At 46.7% G+C, this 18,782-nt stretch overlaps 2 protein-coding genes across 2 annotated transcripts in view; one reads left to right on the top strand and one right to left on the bottom strand.

The window, feature by feature from the left end:
• The window catches only part of LRRC14B (leucine rich repeat containing 14B), a 69,192-nt gene extending 67,473 nt beyond the window's left edge, over positions 1–1,719 (bottom strand). Inside the window, exon 1 of the mRNA XM_084835061.1 lies at positions 1,458–1,719. Within this exon, the coding sequence (XP_084691187.1) occupies positions 1,458–1,622 (165 nt within the window). The 5' untranslated portion in view covers positions 1,623–1,719. The remainder of the gene's footprint in view (positions 1–1,457) is intronic.
• Positions 1,720–2,282: 563 nt separating this feature from the next.
• DUSP4 (dual specificity phosphatase 4) lies at positions 2,283–16,223 on the top strand. Its single transcript, XM_084835063.1, has 4 exons — positions 2,283–2,814; positions 9,460–9,596; positions 12,852–13,071; positions 15,135–16,223. The coding sequence occupies exons 1-4, from the start codon at positions 2,415–2,417 to the stop codon at positions 15,518–15,520; spliced, it is 1,143 nt and encodes a 380-aa protein (XP_084691189.1). The 5' UTR covers positions 2,283–2,414; the 3' UTR covers positions 15,521–16,223.
• Positions 16,224–18,782: the final 2,559 nt, after the last annotated feature.

Here is an 18,782-nt window from a genome sequence, read left to right as displayed (position 1 = left end):
GCACAGCAACGGCCCCCTGGCTTGCTGAGGCCGCAAAATCATCATCTCAGAGCCGTACAGTAAAACGATGCTTGGAACCGAGCCAGGAGATCTGACAACATGTGCCTTTTGCATGTAATATAATAAGACCAATCGTCATCCACGCAAAACCACTCTTTTGGAGCCGTGCTTTATTCTGCAAAAGCTGGTTTGAAACGCAACATTAAAAAAACTAAGATCATGGCATCTGGCCCCATCACATCCTGGCATATAGAAGGGGAAGAAATGGAAGCAGTGACAGATTTTATTTTCTTGGGCTCTGAGATCACCGCAGACGGTGACTTTCGCCATGAAATTAAAAGGCGCTTGCTCCTTGGGAGGAAAGCTATGGCAAACCTAGACAGCATAGTAAGAAGCAGAGACATCACCTTGCCAACAAAGATTCGTATAATCAAAGCTATGGTTTTCCCAGTAGCAACGTATGGCTGTGAGAGCTGGACTATAAGGAAGGCTAAGCGCCAAAGAATCAATGCCTTCAAACTGTGGTGCTGGAGAAGACTCTTACGAGTCCCCTGGACTGCAAGGAGGTCAAATCAGTCAATCCTAAAGGAAATCAACCCTGAGTGCTCATTGGAAGGACAGATACTGAAGCTGAAGCTCAAATATTCTGGCCACCTAATGCGAAGAGAAAACTCTCTGGAAAAGACCCTGATGCTGGGAAAGACTGAAGGCAAAAGGAGAAGGGGACGGCAGAGGATGAGATAGTTAGATAGCATCACCGATGCAATGCATATGAATTTGAGCACACTCCGGGAAACAGCGGAGGACAGGAAGGCCTGGTGTGCTATGGACCATGGGGTCACGAAGAGTCAGACACAACTTAATGACTGAACAACAACAACAAAACAGTGGTGCCGGTGGTGAATCCACTCAGCCATGGCCAAAACATATCCATACATACCCACATACTCACCCAAGGCATATGGAATAAAATCCACACACAGCTACACACACTCACTCAAGGGAGAGTGGGGGGCAGGTGGGAAGGATATCGCCTGTTCAATGGTCAGAGTCACAATCCACAATTTTGCATTCGATCTCTGCCTTTGCAATTCCTTTATTCAAGAATGGCCACTGTAAGGCCATTGACAAGAGTTCAGAATCTGGCAATTTGAAGTCCATATAAGCTTATGCGAGAATAAATGTGTTGGTCTTTAAGGTGCCACAAGGCTCTGGGATGGTTTTGCTGCAACAGGCTAACATGGCTAGGCCGCTGGAAATTACTACATAATTTGTCATTATTGCATTAAATGTAACTATATTGCCATAACCTTTGATGCAAACTCCAGTGCCCCATGGCAGCACCCAGGTTTTCAGTTGTTGTCTTTAAACTACAGAGGCCCAAAGTGCACCTTGCCTGCAAATAATACCTGTGATGCTAGAGTGGCAGCCCTTTTAAAACAGGCAAAGCTACTTACAGTTGGGGTGCTTGAGCCTTGCTTGCCAGTTTCCCGCTCCGTATTGCCAAGGGCAGCTTTCCCCATGCAGGGGTTTACATGCATGGACAGAGGAAAGGTTAAGAACGTCCTCCTCCCGGGACTTGGCCTTTTCTGCTTCAACAGGGCCACTGAGCTCTGTGCCATGTCGCTTGGGCCTCGGTAGGGGCCTCTTCGCACAGCGCATTTTTAGGTGTGGACACAGAGTTGACCTGCACACCTAAGCATATCATTTGTAAATGTCATGAGGAAAACGTGTTTAGAAAAACGTGCGTGATGCAGGTACTCTCCTCAGCAAGCCAGGGGGCCGTTGCTGTGCGCCCTCGGCCACAGACCCCTCAGGTCCTGGATGCCCTCCGGGACGCCTAACTGGCCGTCTTCGTCGCAAAGAATACGCGAAGCCGCGGCTAACGCCTCCCCAGAACGCGGGCTGAGAGCGGCCATGTGGAGGCAGCAGCCCCCGAGCGGCAGGATTCGCCCGGGGTTCGCCCCGCCCCCTGCACGACGCCCGGGGCCGCCGACAGGCGCAGCGGCCGCTGTGACCAAGGACGCGCACGGGCGCGCGGCGCGCCCTTGCTTTCTCTTCGTGAGCGAACGCGAGCAGAAGCGCCGGGCGCCGTCTCCATGCGCTCCGCTGTGACGTCGGCGGCCTTCGGCGCATTGCATTCAGGGCGGGGGGCGGGGGGCCCGGCGGCGGGGGGAAGAGGAGAAAGCCGCGGAGGGCGCAGGATGTGGGGGGCGGGGCGAGGCAGTGAAAGGGCCCCTCCCACGCACTCGGGGGAGCGCGCCGCCGGCCCCGCCGCCGCCAGCAGCGGCGGTGCCATTATTCGCGCCTGGAGCGGAGCGGCCGGTGCTGCGCGGAAACGGGGGCGCGATGCGCTGAGGCCGTGGCGCTTCCCGGGGCAGGAGGCGGCGGGAGGCTGCGTGGCGCTGGCGGCCATGGTGGAGCTGCGGGAGATGGACTGTCGCGCGCTCCAGCACCTCTTGCGCCGCGGCGAGGGCGGCTCGGCCTCAGCTGCCGCTCCGGCGGCGGGGAAGTGCCTCCTCTTGGACTGCCGGCCCTTCCTGGCTCACAGCGCCGGCTACATCCGCGGCGCGCTCAACGTGCGCTGCAACACCATCGTCCGGCGCCGGGCCAAAGGCGCCGTCAGCCTGGAGCAGATCCTGCCGGCCGACGACGAGGTGCGCGCCCGCCTCCGCTCGGGGCTGTACTCGGCCGTGGTGGTGTACGACGAGCGGAGCCCGCGGGCCGAGTCTCTGCGGGAGGACAGCACCGTGTCGCTGGTGGTGCGCGCGCTGCGCAGGGACGCGGAGCACACCGACATCCGCCTGCTGAAAGGTGAGCGCGGAGGGATGGGGGGGCCTCGGGCGAGGAGGACGCGGCGTGGGGACTCGGTCCCGAGGCGGAGCCCTTCCTTCGGCCGGCTTGACCGGGCCCCACCAGGGGACAGTCGGGCCAGCCCTCCCCGATAATCCTTGCGACCGAGTTCAAGCCCCGAAGCTCTGTGAAACCGAAGGGCTTAGCAGGGGGCTGGACGCTGCCTCGGGCTGCGTGACGACGAGAGTGCCTCTGGGCATGTCTGTCTCCCGCATGAGAGGACGTTGTTCCTGGCTGGCCTGAGCCCCGGCAAATCTCTCTCCAGGGATATTGGTTGGTGACTCGGGCTGATTGCGAAGTGGGCGCGCACGCCTCGCCTCCGAGCTGACCGGCAATTCCTTCCCTATGCGGGGAGATTACGGAGACAGTCCTGTGGGCAGGGCCCATTTTACTTCTAAGCTGTATATTGCACCGCACGCTGCGCTACCTCCACCGTTAGTTGCTGTGAACTGTCTCCTGCTCCTTCTCCCTCCCCGGGGCCTTGGTTGTGTTCGGTCGCTCTTTAAATTTGTCATGATGTAAGCAGCCTTGCAGGAGGAAAGGCGGGGTACAAATAGATCAACGGAGCTGAGACCTCGCTAGCATTCGCTGGGGAAGAGAGCCAGCCGCGAGGGCGTTGGGCTCTGGTCCCCGCTCTCGGCGTATTCGCGGGCCGTTGCTCGACGTGCGTCTGGGAGAAAGGAGCTACAGAGACTTGTCTGTCCGCCGCCTGCTCTGCCTTCGCGCACCTTTCCTCATTTCCGTGAAGAGCGGGGGAAGGTTTGGGATGGGCCGTCTTCGCACGGCCCTTGAGGAGCGGTGCGCGTTGTATCCAGAGGTTGTTTCCTGCCCATCTGACCAGTCAGCTGGTGTGTGTGTGTGTGTGTGGGCTGCTGGTGACCTTTTGAACTGCAGAAGCCCTGGGCGGGTGGAAGGAAGCGAAGAGGGTGGCAGCTCCTGCTTGATTGTTCAGTGGATGGCCTCTCCCCGCACACGCTTTAGGAATGCACCCTAAAGGCCTAATGGATGCAAGCGGGGGGAGCAGCCCTAAAGTCCATTTATAGCCCTAATGCCATGCCCCAGTGAGGTGTGTGTGGGCGCGTGCGCAGCATGTGCTCTCTGGGAAAAGCCTCTGGCAATAGCCTTGTATTGGCATGGGAAAATTATTCTTTATGACACAGTTCGTAGCACTGTGTTCTCAATGTCCCAAGAGGAAATGTTCCAGGCCAGGGTTTTCTTCCCCCTTTAAAGGCTGGCTTGAAAGTCACAGTTCTGCTTTCCTTGGCCTTGCTGTTGGCTGACAAGTGTCCTCGTTTGATTGCATGTTCTGGCTTTGTGAGTTTTAATTACTCTTTAGGTTGTAGGAACAGATGAGGCTGGCTTTATAACCCTGGGCAGCGCCTCACCTTGAACACAGGCCAGTGTTTGAGTTGAGCAGGTGCTGGATGGGTCAGTAACTTCTGCCCGCACATTGATTTACATGCCCACGAGGCAGGATGCAGGCCAAGAGGGCTGCTCTCTTGCCTTCCTCTTCCCCCCAGCGTGTCAAAAGGCCTCCTCAGAGTTCCCTGCTTGGTGCATCTCAGCAGGTCATTGTGTCTTGGCTTGCGCAAGTGATGCGACTGAGCAGCTGAGGTCCATAAGGGAAGGATGCTCCGTGCTGAGGTACATAATGTTGTTGGGGTTGGGTTGGGAACAGGAGCTTTGTTGGGGCCAGAAGAGAACCTTTGGGGAGCTGGATTTGGCCCTCAGTTGCCTATCCCTGCTTTATAGCGAGTCAGACCCTGGTCCATCCAGTCTAGTATTGTCATCTTTTGACTGGCAGCAGCTCTCCAGAGTTTTCCCATCCTGCTATCCAAGATCCCTTTTAACTGGAGATGCCAAGGATTGAACCCAGGATCTTCCAAATGCAAGCTATGGCACCTCTCCATGTTTTGCGTGTTGTGAGTTCCTTTGTGTCGCTGCTTCCTTCCTTAATTTTTTTGGAGAAAGATGAGTTAAAAAGTTTGGAATAAATCAAGGTTTAGTTGTGATCAACAAACATCTTAAGCTAAGTGGTTCCCAACAAATGTACGTATTGAAAATCACTATGGTAGTTCGCAAAGGACAAGCAACCACATTTTCTTGCTTTCCCACCAGCCAAGGATGCCTTCTGAATTATCCTCTATGGCTGCAAAGCATTCCAATAAAGCTATATGTGGTACATGCAGATAACCGGGGGTTTCTTTAGAGCTTTCACTGCATCAGTTTATTTTGCAGAAGAGGCAAGCTGCTCTTCAGTTCTATATTTTTACATTTAAAACAAAACAGCAGGCTTGCTTCTTCAGCAAGTGGTGGAAATGGCAAAAGAAACAAGCCCTCCAGATATCCAGCATTTTCCTCTGTAATTTTTATTGAAGTGCTGGGGTCCACCTGAATGTATCACTGGAGATTACTGGTGGTCCTAGGGTTGGGCATTTGACCAGCCAAAATAATTTGGTCAAATTGATATAATGATATTTAACTTTTTCAAATGTATTGTTATAACGTCTAACAATATTAGGGAAGGTCTTTATAAGTGGGAATGGTTCACTGAACAGTTCTTCTATTTGACTTTTATCCTGGAAAATCTAGAAAATCTCTAGGTTAGCCTAAAGTTACAAAATTAAAAAAGAGAAATTAAGTCAAAGAAAGTTACAGCAATTATTTTTAAAAGTTCATTTTTAAAGTCATTTGTGCTAAGTAAGCAGCAGGCCTGTTTGTCAGGCATCATGGCTTCTTGGAATATTTGCTGTGAAATAATATCAGCTGACTATATTTGATCAGTCAGTTGAACGGCCTAGATGATTCAGGCCACTGTTCAAGGATGATAGATGATGGATTTGTCACTTAACCCATGAACCAAATATATTCCTCTACTACTGTGTGGAATTCCTCTCTAGCTGTCCTTTGACTCAGTCTTACTGAGTGCACCATGTGTCTGTGATTGCTGGAAAATTATGAAATGGCAATGAATGGATGAAACATGCTGGGAAAGCATGGTGGTGCAACCATTCTATGCATGTCTGAAGAAAATGTTTAATAATGATGCTAGATCTGGGATAGACCAAGTGGAGAGTGATTTGAAAACTCACAAATCTTCCAGAGTGAGTAGGATTAGCGGTACCACATGGAGGCCTGCCTCAAACAGGCACTCCTTGTGGAGTCTGCACACATGTACTTCTCAGTGGGTGTAAACCCAGCATTCCCTCAACCAAACAGGGAATTAAATGAGTCTTAACAATTTAGATATAGGCCACTAGGAATATATTTTAGCTTGTTTAAACTGCTGCCATTATCTGTAGCTTGGAAACGCCACCGTGGTGATGGGTCCCAGTCTTAGATACTTCTGGATACTTCAAAGCAAAACGTCAAAATTGCATTCTTTCTCCCATTCCGGGTTGGGTTTTTTTTCAACAACTCAGAGGTGGAAACTGCAAGCAGGAAAAATGACACCCCCTTTTTGGAATCTACCGCCTGATAGACCTTGCTTTGTAGTAAGGTTGCCTTTAGTGGTAAACAGAAGAAACATTTTAATAGGTATGATTTAAGGTGTACGTATGTGGATTGATGTATAGTGGATAATACTGAAGAAGAGGACATGATCCAGCCAAACATAAACTCTTTTAAGGCTGCAAACCTTTACACGTTTACCTTGGAGTTAATTTCCATTGAATTCAATGGGGCTGCTGTCTTCTGAGTAGACGTGTGGGATTGTATTGTGAGTTTCATTGATTTGAGTGACTGCGATAATTAAACACATGTTTAAATCTCATTCTAATTGAAGGAATCAGTTGAGATCAACTAATGGCTTCTGATGTGGAGTGGGTTGTTCTGTATTGTTTTGGCGAGTGTTTATTCTTCTAAATGTGTACATTTGCTTATTAATATTGACAGGTGTGAGAGCACCTGCTCTTTTGATGTGGCAAATATATTGTGCAGCTTGTAGTATTGTTCTAAATGTTTGTATTCTAACTTTTGTTGGGGCTGAAAGCAGTTGAACTAAGCAGAACCTATATTTTCTGCCATGAAAAGCCCTTTACTCTTATCAAAGCCTCTGGAGTTAGTGGCCTCCTAATATTACCCTATTTCCTGTCATTGTTGCTTTTGTAATGTTTTGTTGTGATACTGTCAGGGATAACTTTCTAATCAATCAAAATGTGTTTGATTAACCAATGAAATGTTTGAATAACCAATGAAATGTTAATCAAAATGTGTTTGATTAACCAATGAGGCCCTAATTAATTCTCATTATTAATCAACTAAGATTGCTTTTTTCTTCTACCCAGTTGGCACAGTTGACATAGGGTTCAGAATTCAGCTTGTCTAGGTGCAAAATATGATCTTTATGGGCTGCATCCAATGCCATGTGTGTGAACTTCTGCCCATGCAACTGGACTTCCTTTCCTCTTCCTGTGCTCCCAAATCTGCTCCTCATGGTCCCCCAACCCCCCAGAGCAGATTTTGGGGGTGTACAGGGAGGCTGCTGGAAGAGAGGAAGAATTAGTTCCACCAGCACTATCCATTCTTCTGAGGGACAGACACAGTTAGATACAACTCTTTAAGTGTGTAGTAATACAGACATCCCTGTTTATATCTGCTTAAATGTGTGCTCCCTTTTTAATTGGCAAGTGGATAGATTCTCGTCATCAGTTGACTGCAATTTATTTTTAGTCTTTGTTACTCATGTCAGTGCATTTTTGCAATGATTCTATTAAAAGGTTTGTCCTTTGTCCGCTACAGCCTTCACAATTAATGCTGTCCCCAGAAATTATGGAGGAGAAGATTATTAGGAAATCTATTTTTCTCTGGAAAATATGAACCAATATGTTTTAAATGGACTTTCTTGTAGAAATGCTTCAAGGTTGTGAAAAAACAAAACTGGTGATGCTGGCATCTAGAAATCTGAAATATTTCTTCCATCATGCACAAGGCTGACAACTGAACTGGCTTTTGTTGTTGGCACAAAGGAATTTTTTTTTTTCCTTTAGCTGAGATGCTTTTGTTGAATCACTGAATACCCCAGTTTGGCTAAGTGTAGTTAATTTGTCCCACTGCTTCCAGTGGGATTTAGGTTAGCCATGACTTTGTCCCATTGGTTTCAATGAGGCTAAGGCAGCATTCCTACGACCAGGAACTGATGACCAGGAGTAAGCTCCACTGAACACAGTGTAGCATGCATAGGGTTATGCTGTTAGTCTGGGAACCTAATTTTAAAGCCAGAGCTCAGCTCTCAGATATGTGAAAGAAGGCTTTACCTGAGCATATGCAAAGTACCATACACCACTGAATAACTGTAACCAAATTCCCTACATCTGATGTTTGGGTAGGGCAGGGGGTGTAATTTCTTCTAGGGAGGATGGAGCCCCAGCACCCTTCATTAGACACTGAGTACTGGGAATTTTCTACTTGGTAACCAGGCATTCCTGTTCATATTTCCATCTCTGACCTTGATCCCGCAATCCTTAGGCATCTGTATGCAGGCTGAGTATCCTTGAATTAAAGCTTGAATGTCTGCAAAATAAGCACAGTGACCTTTCAGAAAAGGAGTGATAGGTATTAACTCAAGCAACTTAGATTATGTTATCACAATTTATGATCATTTGTAGTGAGACAGGAAACCATTTTTCTATTCAGACCCAAGTGAATAGAATAGAACTTATTGATGAATTGTGTTAGCCTAAAAAAAAAAAAACAGCTACCCACTACCAAGATAACAAAGGCTTAAATACAGGGACCAAACCCTGTAATAGATCCAGATGCAAACTGTGTTCCCATAACATGAGATTTGAAAGGGAAACTCTAATATGAAACTGCTGAATTACAACTAGTCATTTGGATTTTTAAAAAATGAATCGGAAAAGGTTAGGTTAATTTGCAAGGGTAATTTGCATTGGAAATTCTTCAGTTTGCTTTGGAAAATTTTCTGCTGCCCTAGAGAATGATCCAATTTAACATGTTTATTTTACTTGTATTTAGTAAACAACAAAGGTTAAATAATAAAAAGTATTCCATGTTAATTTTTAATACATCTCAGGGAGGGTACACACATTCCTCACACTTGGAAGCAAATATTCTGAAATATTTGAGGGGGGAAATCAAAGTACATTTAGGGCACAATCCTATGCATGTTTAGACAGACAAAAGTCGTACAACTCCCAGCATTCCCCAGCCAGCTATGTTGGGAATGCTGGGAGTTGTAGGACTTTTGTCTGTCTAAACATGCATAGGATTGCACCCTTAATATGATATATTATGTAGATTTTTTTACTGGAATACTTGTACAAAATTAAAGATAATAGCATGTACTTTCCTTACATTGTTTAAATTTAAGAAACAAAACAAAACTGAAAACTGAAATTTTAGCAACCCAAAGAACTGTGCATGATATGCTGATGAGAAGACAGACGTCTAAGGAAGAGATACAAAGACTGGATGGAGTACTGGTCACTGGGCATGGGGAAGGGGGGAGCTATGAAACTAAGACTAACTGGACCCTGCAAGAACCCTCACACACACTTATATGACTGGTTCTGTGTGTGCCACAGAATGCTTTGTCATTGGCTAATGCAGTTTGGGGAGTAATCGCTCGCTGTCTTTGACTTTCAGGTGGTTATGAGAGGTTTCATTCAGAATATCCAGAATTCTGTGCAAAGACGACATCTCCTGCTACTTCATCGACGCTGGCCAGTGTGGAACACCTCGAGCAAAGCTGCAGCTCCTGTGGGACACCTCAACACGATCAGGTTGGCTTTCCAAGGCTTCTTCCCATTTAAACCCTGACTGTTGTCAAAAGCGCAAGGCTTCGATGATGTGGCGGTATGAATTCAGTCTAGTGGGTGCATGTCCTTATCTGTGGGCATCGAAGCAGCCTCTTTGCTCTGCCACCAAAACAACAGAGTTTTTCCTCAACAGCGATTTATGAGCATAGTGCCCTGGGTAGTTCTCCATTGGAGCATTTTGGAAATGGGAAAATGACCTGCCCCAATGTGGAAGTGCAGAGCAACAGTACTGACCACAGTCATTCTCCCTTTCGCCCCTCCTTTCTGAAATGATACTGCTCTAACGTGGTCTAGATGTGCATTGTGTATTTGCATCAGATCTGGGCATGTGGATCTCAGTCCGATAAGAAAAATGCACGGAATCTGCTTCTGTGCACCAAGCTCCCTTGTTGGATGAAGCTTGTGCCTGTCTTGGCCAAAGAATGGAAATGGCGACTACTTTGGGAAGATGGCTTCTGTTCTAGCAGGTCACGAAGTGGCAGTTGTGTACTGATGCTCTGGCATGCTGACAGTGATACAACTGCAATTTGAGAATAAGTATTTTTTGCGGGGTTTTTGTTGGAATTTAGTGATGTTCTGTTGCGTAGGAGTAGTAACTGTTACGCTTCCAGTTTCATGAAAGCAGATAACCAGAGGAACAAAAAACCTGCAAATGTAGTTGCAAAGTTCAGAAGAACCAGGATTTATTGAGAGAGTAAGATTTTTCAGCGGAAAGGAGATGGATGTAAAAGAGTCAGAAAAGAAAAAAAAATTGTATCTTGGCATAAAAGTGTTATAATTCTAAATCCATACAACTTTGCTCTATGCAGGCACATTTCTGTCTGTCAAGAAAAGATAGTAAACTCACATGACACTTTTTTCTTGCTGTCACCAAGTGATATGGAATCTTTTCTAGGACAGCAGTTTATGTTTCGTAGAGAAATATGTCGAAAACCTGATTAGAGCTTGTGTATTCGCCATGACTCAGCAAACTAACTGACACTAATTGGATCCCTAAATGCAATCCGGAGTGGCATTTTCTCTTTCAACCAGTTTTGCGCTGTCATCTTAAGTCTACAGAATATGGCAATATGGTTTAAAAGTATATCCACACTCAAAGGGATAACTGGAGTCCCACAATAGGATCAGAAAGCTTGAGATATGATGATATTGTGAATATCGAAAATGTGGAGACTACAGAGAATCACTAGGCAATAGTGATTGTGGACAATCCACAAACGTATCTCTATTTTGGACAGACACAATGTGTTTGGGATTGATAATCCCAGCAGTCTCTGCACTCTGGATTTACCTGCAGCTCTGGACTGTACATGTTACAACAGGGGTCCTGTGGGCACCTCCAGTGGCACCCGTAAAGGGGTCCCCAGTGTGGAGCCCACAGGCACCCAGTGGGGTTTTTTTTGCACTTTTTAAAACAGGAACATCAGAAGTGGGTTAGACCTTTGGTCCATCTAGCCCGATATTGTCAACACTGATTGGCAGCAGTGGCTCTCCAGAGTTTCAGGCGGAATTTTTTCCAGCCCTACCTGGAGGTGCCGGAGATTAAACCTGGGACCTTCTGCGTGCAAAGCAGGTACTCTGCCACTGAGCCACAACTCCTCCCATATAATATATGTACATGGATTTGTATGAAATGCATACAACTTTCTGGCAATTATACATAGGGCTCAACAAAGTGGACCAAATATCCAAATAAGTATCCACTTGAAGGTGGTGTCTATACACCACCCTTTCAAATACTGAAAGTGTTGTAAGGTGCTCAATCCATTGCATTATAGGAGGTGAATGTTTATCCTTCTACTGTTGTAATAGCAGTCTTTTAGCTGTCAAAAGGGTGCAGAGAATCAATTTACGTTGACCATCGGTTAATTTCCATGAAGCAGGTAAATAATTTAAAGGAGCATGTACATCAGTGAATATTAAAGAATGTTCCAGTACAAAATGTATCTTTGTAATACCCCCCCACCCAAAGCAACTGCTCGACATCGCCAAAACATATGTTTAAAAGAAGCATTAGCTGTATTGCACCGCCAGCAGTTAGTCGAATTAGACAGTCCCTTATGAAAGAGACGTTACACTGTCCAATAGACATGAAACATTTTTTTTTTGCTGAATAAGACACAGCCTAAGATCCATAAGTAGCCTCCAAAAGACAGATCCATAAGACACATAGACGCCAAAGCGATGATCCACTGATTAGGTATTTTTTTGTGGTGCCCATAGCAGTCTCTCACATTCCTGACTGTGCCCATGCGTCAAAAAGGTTGGGGACCCCTCTGTTACAAGATGTGGCGATTTTGTTCAAATACAGAAAACGCTTAACTTGGCTGTAGGTGCAGAATTCAGCATCTTGGAAATCTTTGCTTTCATTTTTTTCTTTTAAAAAGAAACCTGTTTCTAGTCCGTATTGTTGTAGGGGAGAGAAGCTAGAAAGCACGTGGGCAGTGCTTGCCTATCTAGTGAAATTTTAAAAGCCAGAGGGGATGGCAGTATTTTCTAAGGTAACAGGACTTGAGTGCCCCAGATAGCTCCCTGCCTTTCCCTCCGACTAGCAGAATAACCTGCAAAAATGTAGGCAAATTGGCATAATCTGTAGAATTTTTGCTGGCTGCAGAATCCAGCTCTTCTTGGCACAATATGTGGGTTGCCCTGTTGCAGAATTTTCGGTTTATTTTGCAGCACAGTGTACACAGCCCTGTGTATAGAAGCAGCCTTTGAACATGCACAATAAGACTCGCTATTTTTTCCCACCACCACCACATGTATTTTTGCATTTACAATAACTGTATACTGCTTTTTTATATAAGACCTCTCAAAGGAGAAAAATAGATTTTTTAAAAAACCATAGCAAAATCAAAGCTAAAATGTACAAAACCTACTGAGCAGCAGCATCCAGCAACTGAAGAGCCGAGTTCCCAAGGGCTCAATGAAATAAGAAAGCTTTAAAAAAATACTACCTGTTTCTGTAAGGAGACAAGTGGGGTTAGAAAAGTGGACTTCCCAGTGAAAGAGATTGGACATACATCCAGCCTAGAGGCCTGAAAATAATCAGGGTGATGCTATAGGAAGAAATGGGGAAGATTATCACAGTCGTTATACCATTAGCCTTAGCACATTTCTCTTCATTCTGATACTGCTGTGTTCCTGCCTGTGTCATAGTGATTCCTCTTTCTTTCTTTCTTTCTTTCTTTCTTTCTTTCTTCTTCTCCCCTGGAACAGGGTGGACCTGTGGAAATCCTCCCTTTCCTCTTCCTCGGTAGTGCACATCATGCTGCTAGGAGAGACATGCTGGACACATTGGGGATCACAGCCTTGCTAAATGTTTCATCGGACTGCCCAAACCACTTCGAAGGACACTTTCAATACAAATGCATTCCAGTGGAAGATAACCACAAAACTGACATCAGCTCCTGGTTCATGGAAGCCATTGAATACATAGGTATGTTTTAGTGGTGCGCACTTGTGACCACAAGATTCAGTTCAGGCCTCTGATTCCATGATTTGGAAAACAGCCCAGTTTGGCTTGGACCAATTTGGAGGCCATCCACTTCGACTCAGGCATAAATATCAGTGATTTCTGTAAAATTGATCATTCCGTTGCATTACTCCATCTCATGTTTTTTTGTGTGTTTTTTTACTTTTTAAGATAGTTCCATCATTCAATTTCCATAACAGCTCTTTTGTCCTTTGGTAGCTGTACCTCTATTCCCCTTTGGGCCTAGAGTTGTCACCTTCCAAATTACAGGCAGTCTGTGCTTCTGCTGCATCAGTAGCCCAAACAGAGAGAGGGAGAGGGAGCAATCACACTTCCCTAGTGGTGTGGAGTGTGGGTGAATGTGCAGTGGAGTGCCCTTTGCATCCAAAGCCCTGCTTCCTCACATCAGCCTGGGTAGGAATTTGGCAGTTTTTGAGCTGGTGTTTCTTTTCCTTTCTTTTTTAATGTTTTCTTTCCATTGAAACCAATGGGAGGGAATTCACTATGCCAGCTTCATGGCTGGGATAGTCATGGGGCTTCTTTGGGAGCATATAGGGGGATCCTGGGCCTTCCCTGACACTCCCTGCTTTGGCCCCCACTGCCCACAGAACATGGCAGGGGGGTCCCAGCCATCTTTTTCCGCTGCACCCTGGAGATGTCTGATGGCAGGCCTCCTTTTTCTCCTGCAAGGAGAGACATCTGTGATATCTTATGGCCCTAGGACATGCCCTCCCAGGAACCACAGGACTGCACCTTCAAGGGCTTCTTGTAGCCACAGGGTAATCATTCATGCTTATCTAATTGCATAGGTTGCATTATTTATATTGGTAAATATTGTGTTGGAAAACTAGTCAGTACTGTTGTCTAATTACAGTTATAGGTCCTTGTCTGATGAAGCAATTTTGATTTTCAGAGTAGGTATGAGAGACAAAATGATATTTCTAAACGATGTGCCTGCCATAGGTTATATTTTTAGAAAGCATATTGCTATCTATCTCTGCTGCCTCCAGGTGGTCCGGTTTTCCCTCCAACACTGTTGTGTTTTAAGTGAAAGCAGGGCTAGCAGAAGTTGGCTTGGACATACAATACTACCTCCACCCCCACCCCTCAATAAAAACGAACAACGCTTTGTCAGTTTTATGCCAGTGCACTTTTGCAGACAGGAATGAAATTGTTGTATATGCCTAAAAATATCTATTTCCATCAATGATTGGACAATGGAAAGGAAGATGCTTGACAGTCTGCGAAACACAGACAGAATGGATTTAACAAAATCCCTAGTGGTCATCCCTAGTGGTCAGTACCACTTTCCGCAGCTTTTTTTCTGCATGCTTGTTGAATTGTGGTACGTGGATTTGGCTTTGCATGGTGTGGAGAAAGTGGATAGGGAGATGTTTCTTTCCCTCTCTGGTAATACTAGAACCCGGGGTCATCCCATGAAGCTGACTGGTGGGAGATTCAGGACAGATAAATGGGAGTACCTCTTCACACAGCGCATAGTTAAACTATGGAATTCACTACCACAGGATGTACAGATGGCTGCCAGCTTAAACAGCTTTAAAAGGGGATTAGACCAGTTCATGAAGGATAAGGCTATAAATGGCTACTAGTCATGGTGGCCATATATTGCCTCCAGTATCAGGGACAGTATGACTCTGTATGCCAGTTTCATTTCATTTATTACATTTCTATACTGCCCAATAGCCGAAGCTCTCTGGGTGGTTTACGAAGATTAAAACCATTAAAATACATAATAAAAACGATTTACATACAAACATATAAATGGAAAGCACACATAGAGACACACGTATATCTAAAACATTTTTTACAATCAGCAACAAGAAAATGCTGGGGAACGTGGGTGGGAGAGTGCGGTTGCACTTGTGTCCTGCTTGTGGGTTTCCTGTGGGCAGCTGGTTGGCCACAGTGTGAACAGAATGCTGGGCCAGATGGGCCCTTGGTCTGTTTCATCAGGGCTCGTCCGATGTTCTGGCCATGTGCTGATGCATCTTCTCTGCTCTTCCCAGACTCTGTGAAGGTGCGTCACGGCCGGGTCCTTGTGCACTGCCAAGCCGGCATCTCCCGATCAGCCACCATCTGCTTGGCTTACCTGATCATGAAGAAGCGGGTGAAGCTCGAGGAGGCCTTTGAGTTTGTCAAGCAGCGCCGCAGCATCATCTCCCCCAACTTCAGCTTCATGGGACAGCTGCTGCAGTTCGAGTCCCAGGTGCTGGCCCCGTCGTGCGCTGCTGAGGCTGCCAGCCCCTCCGGAACGCTGCGGGAGAGGGGGAAGAGCTCCTCCACCCCGACATCCCAGTTTGTCTTCAGTTTCCCAGTCTCCGTGGCAGTGCATTCCACCCCAGGCACCCTTCCTTACCTGCATAGCCCCATCACCACTTCTCCCACTTGCTAGACGCGGCCTCTGTGGGTTGCGCTCTGGGAGGACAAAGAACAGAACCCTGCAGCCCCATGGGCTGCTACTTATGGCAATAAAGTACTCCCCCTCCCCCCCGCAACCAACTGGGATCCACCCAAAGACGGAGCAATAATGGCTGGTTTTGCAGCTGGAACAGAACCTGTGGTGGGTGGGGAGGAGGTTCCAGCATGCCCTTTCTTGGCAGGATGCCTTACCTCATTTTTTTTTTTTAATATAATATAAAAAGCTTGAAGTTGTGAAATCCAAATAATATTTTGGTGTGCGTGGGGGAAGAGAGTGAAAGGAAGATAGATGCCGCAATGCGGCAGGAGAGACCTGTGTATGTTGCCAATGTGGCTGCATATCCTGAGCTGTTTCGTGATGCTCATCCAGACCCTCCCGAAGTGATGAGTGTGTGTGTGCGTGTGAATGCAAATGGGGATGTGTGCCGGCATCTGGCATGATTGGCTGTCGCACGTTATTAGTTGCTCACAAATACAGCTGGATTGGGGCCACCATTTCCCAAAGTGCCTGGCTTTTGATTTCTTGGTGGGTTATGTTACAAATTGCAAACTGCCACTATTTTTTTTTAAACAAAGCTGGGTTTGCTTAAAGGAAGAGAAAGGATGTTTTATTGTGAAGTGACTCTCAGACTCCATAAATGCAACCGTTGAAGAAGCTCTGATTAAAAATAATAATATAAAAATGGGTCTGTTTCTACTGCACATAACAAGCACCCTCATCCTAGGGGCACTAGGACATGCTACTGTAGAACGCGAATTGGCATTCTCGCCCTCCACCCCCTTCCCTGGGGATGTCCTCATGTTCGGCACTGCTGGGTACCTGCAAAAGCAGTACCCTTCCTGTGTGCATCTGGAAAACTGACTTGACCCCTGGATTTGAGTTTCTATAGCTGGTAGTATAAGCATACACCCGTGGTCCTAGAGAGGAGTAAGCCACATGTTTGATGTTTGTGTGTGGGCTTCCCTGCCCCTTTTCCCCCTGGGTGGAAAATGATGCATGATCCATTACAATACAGGATTCACCAGCACTTAAGATCTCCCCAAAACTGTGATCTGCACTCCTCCCTTTTTATTCTTTATGCAATTTAAAAGCTGTCTTTCAAGTAAGAGGGTAAATCAATCTCTCAACCCCCCCCCCCCCATTGGAACATTCTTATCAGGTATATTATAATCTAGTAGTACTGCTTAAAAGACAAACTCTAATCAGCACTAAAATCTAGCCATAGTTATGTGTATCAAACCAATCATAGAGTGGAGCTGAAGGGGAAAGACTTACACAGGGAGGGCTCCTGCCAGAGTAAATTTCTGACTTAATAAAAAAGGCAGCTTCATGCTGTCTGTTCAGTCCTCAATGCTACCAGATTTCTTAATGTTCCCCCGAAGGGTTCACACAACATGCTAACCCACACTCAGTGAGTGTAGGTTGTTGTTGAACTGTGGGTTAGCATGTTGTCCAAGCCCAGGATATTTTCTGCAGGGTGGCTTCTTGACCATGCAGTGGCTTTTTTCCCCCTCAAACAAGCCACCTTGAGAACCTATGGTTTGTTGTTCAGGGTGGTTAACAAGCCACCCTATGGGAAATGTCATGGGTTCGGACAGCACGCGAACCTATGGTTCAGCAAACAACCCATGGTTCAACAACAGCCCATACTTAACCACTGAGTGTGGGGTTAGTGTGTTGTGTGAACACAGCATCTTCTGTGGGGGTGCAGACATGGTATGTATCTCTCTTTCCAAGAGGAGCAGGAGTTGAGAGCAGGTGCCCAGAGATCCTGGCTACAGCTGAACTGAGCATGGTGCTGTGTAGTCCAAATCATTTCTGTCCAGGGAGAGGATTGGGAGAAGGCTCCCTGGTCCTTTCCACTCCTGGCTAGCAAGAGATACTTGTGCCGTTGGGGCCTTTCTGTAACAAAGAGACGTGAAGTATGATTCCCTCCTCACTCCTCTTGGGACGGTTTCGTCAGTCTCACAAATCTCATGTCAAATAGTGAGGCAGTTTTACTGTATGGGACAGGGAGGTGGTGCTAGTCAGTCGATCAATTGAGGCTGAACCCTATGCAGCCTTCCCCAACATGGTGTCCTTCAGATGCGTTGGGACTGCCTCTCCCATCAGCATGGCCAGTAGGCAGGGATGATGGGAGCTAAAGCCCAAAACATGTGGAGGGTACCAAATTGGGAAAGGCTGGAAGATTTGTTCACCTAAAACTAAGGCAGAATTTTAAAAGTATTTCAATGTCTCTTGCAGCAATCAGGAAAACTAATGGAATTCTGGAAGTGGCTCCAGACACTTCCTTATCCTTGCAGCAGGGTAGTATTGATAGAAGCTGTGCTGCTAAGGGATACATACCCATGGAGGAAAGGCCTAGGAACCACATTATCCTGACTGAACCTTACAAATAGACCTCTGACACCACAGAATCTGAACGGTATGAGGAATAGCTATAGGGTAGTAGCCATCAGGACGTCATAAAGGAGCTCGCCCTGCCTGTTCCCGTCAACATCTAGTAGAGTTACACTATTGCATCACATGGAGTTCCTATTTGAGTCATCATTATCCACGACTTGGATCCATAGCTATTTCCTGCCTACCAGCTGAGCAGAGCAGAGGAAGCTGCTCCAGCTGGTCTAGGGACTACAGAAGCAAGCAAGCTCCCAGAGAGCAAGCCATCAGAGCAAGTGAACAGGGAGAGCAAACAGGAGTTGGCCAGGGGAGTTGCAGTGGAAGAGGAGACAAAGGAGACCAGGCAAAGAGGTAAGTGGGCTGGAGTAAGCCCAGGGGGCTGTTGTTTTCCTTCTGAGTGGCTGTGAGCTCACCAGGTGCTCCTGAGAGCTCCAATTGAATTGAGGGTGTGTGGCCTGAATTCTCCCAGCAGCTGTGTGGGTGGGACGTTTCAGTCTGTTTCCTGCCTTCCAGCTGAGCAGAGCAGAGGAAGCTGCTCCAGCTGGTCTAGGGACTATAGGAGCAAGCAAGCTCCCAGAGAGCGAGTGATCAGAGAGAGCAAACAGGAGTTGGCCAGGAGAGGTCAAGGGGGACGTTTTTTAAAAAACTTTTTAAAAATTATTATTTTTCTTGTAACACACACTTCCACACGAGTGGGACTCTGTTTTTAACCTCCGGTGAGTAGAGGACCAGGCACAGGCTACTCTAGAACAATCAGAATGCTAGACACAAAAAGGGAAACGAGGCTATGGAAGGACAAGACTCTCCAGTGGTGGTAACCTGCAAGGTGTGTGCC

Source organism: Heloderma suspectum, chromosome 2 (genome assembly GCF_057233095.1).
Source record: "Heloderma suspectum isolate Gila_16-S chromosome 2, 16-S_ref, whole genome shotgun sequence".
NCBI lineage: Eukaryota > Metazoa > Chordata > Lepidosauria > Squamata > Helodermatidae > Heloderma > Heloderma suspectum.
The sequence above is the reverse complement of the archived record's forward strand: the minus strand, read 5'-3'. Positions and strand labels throughout refer to the sequence as shown.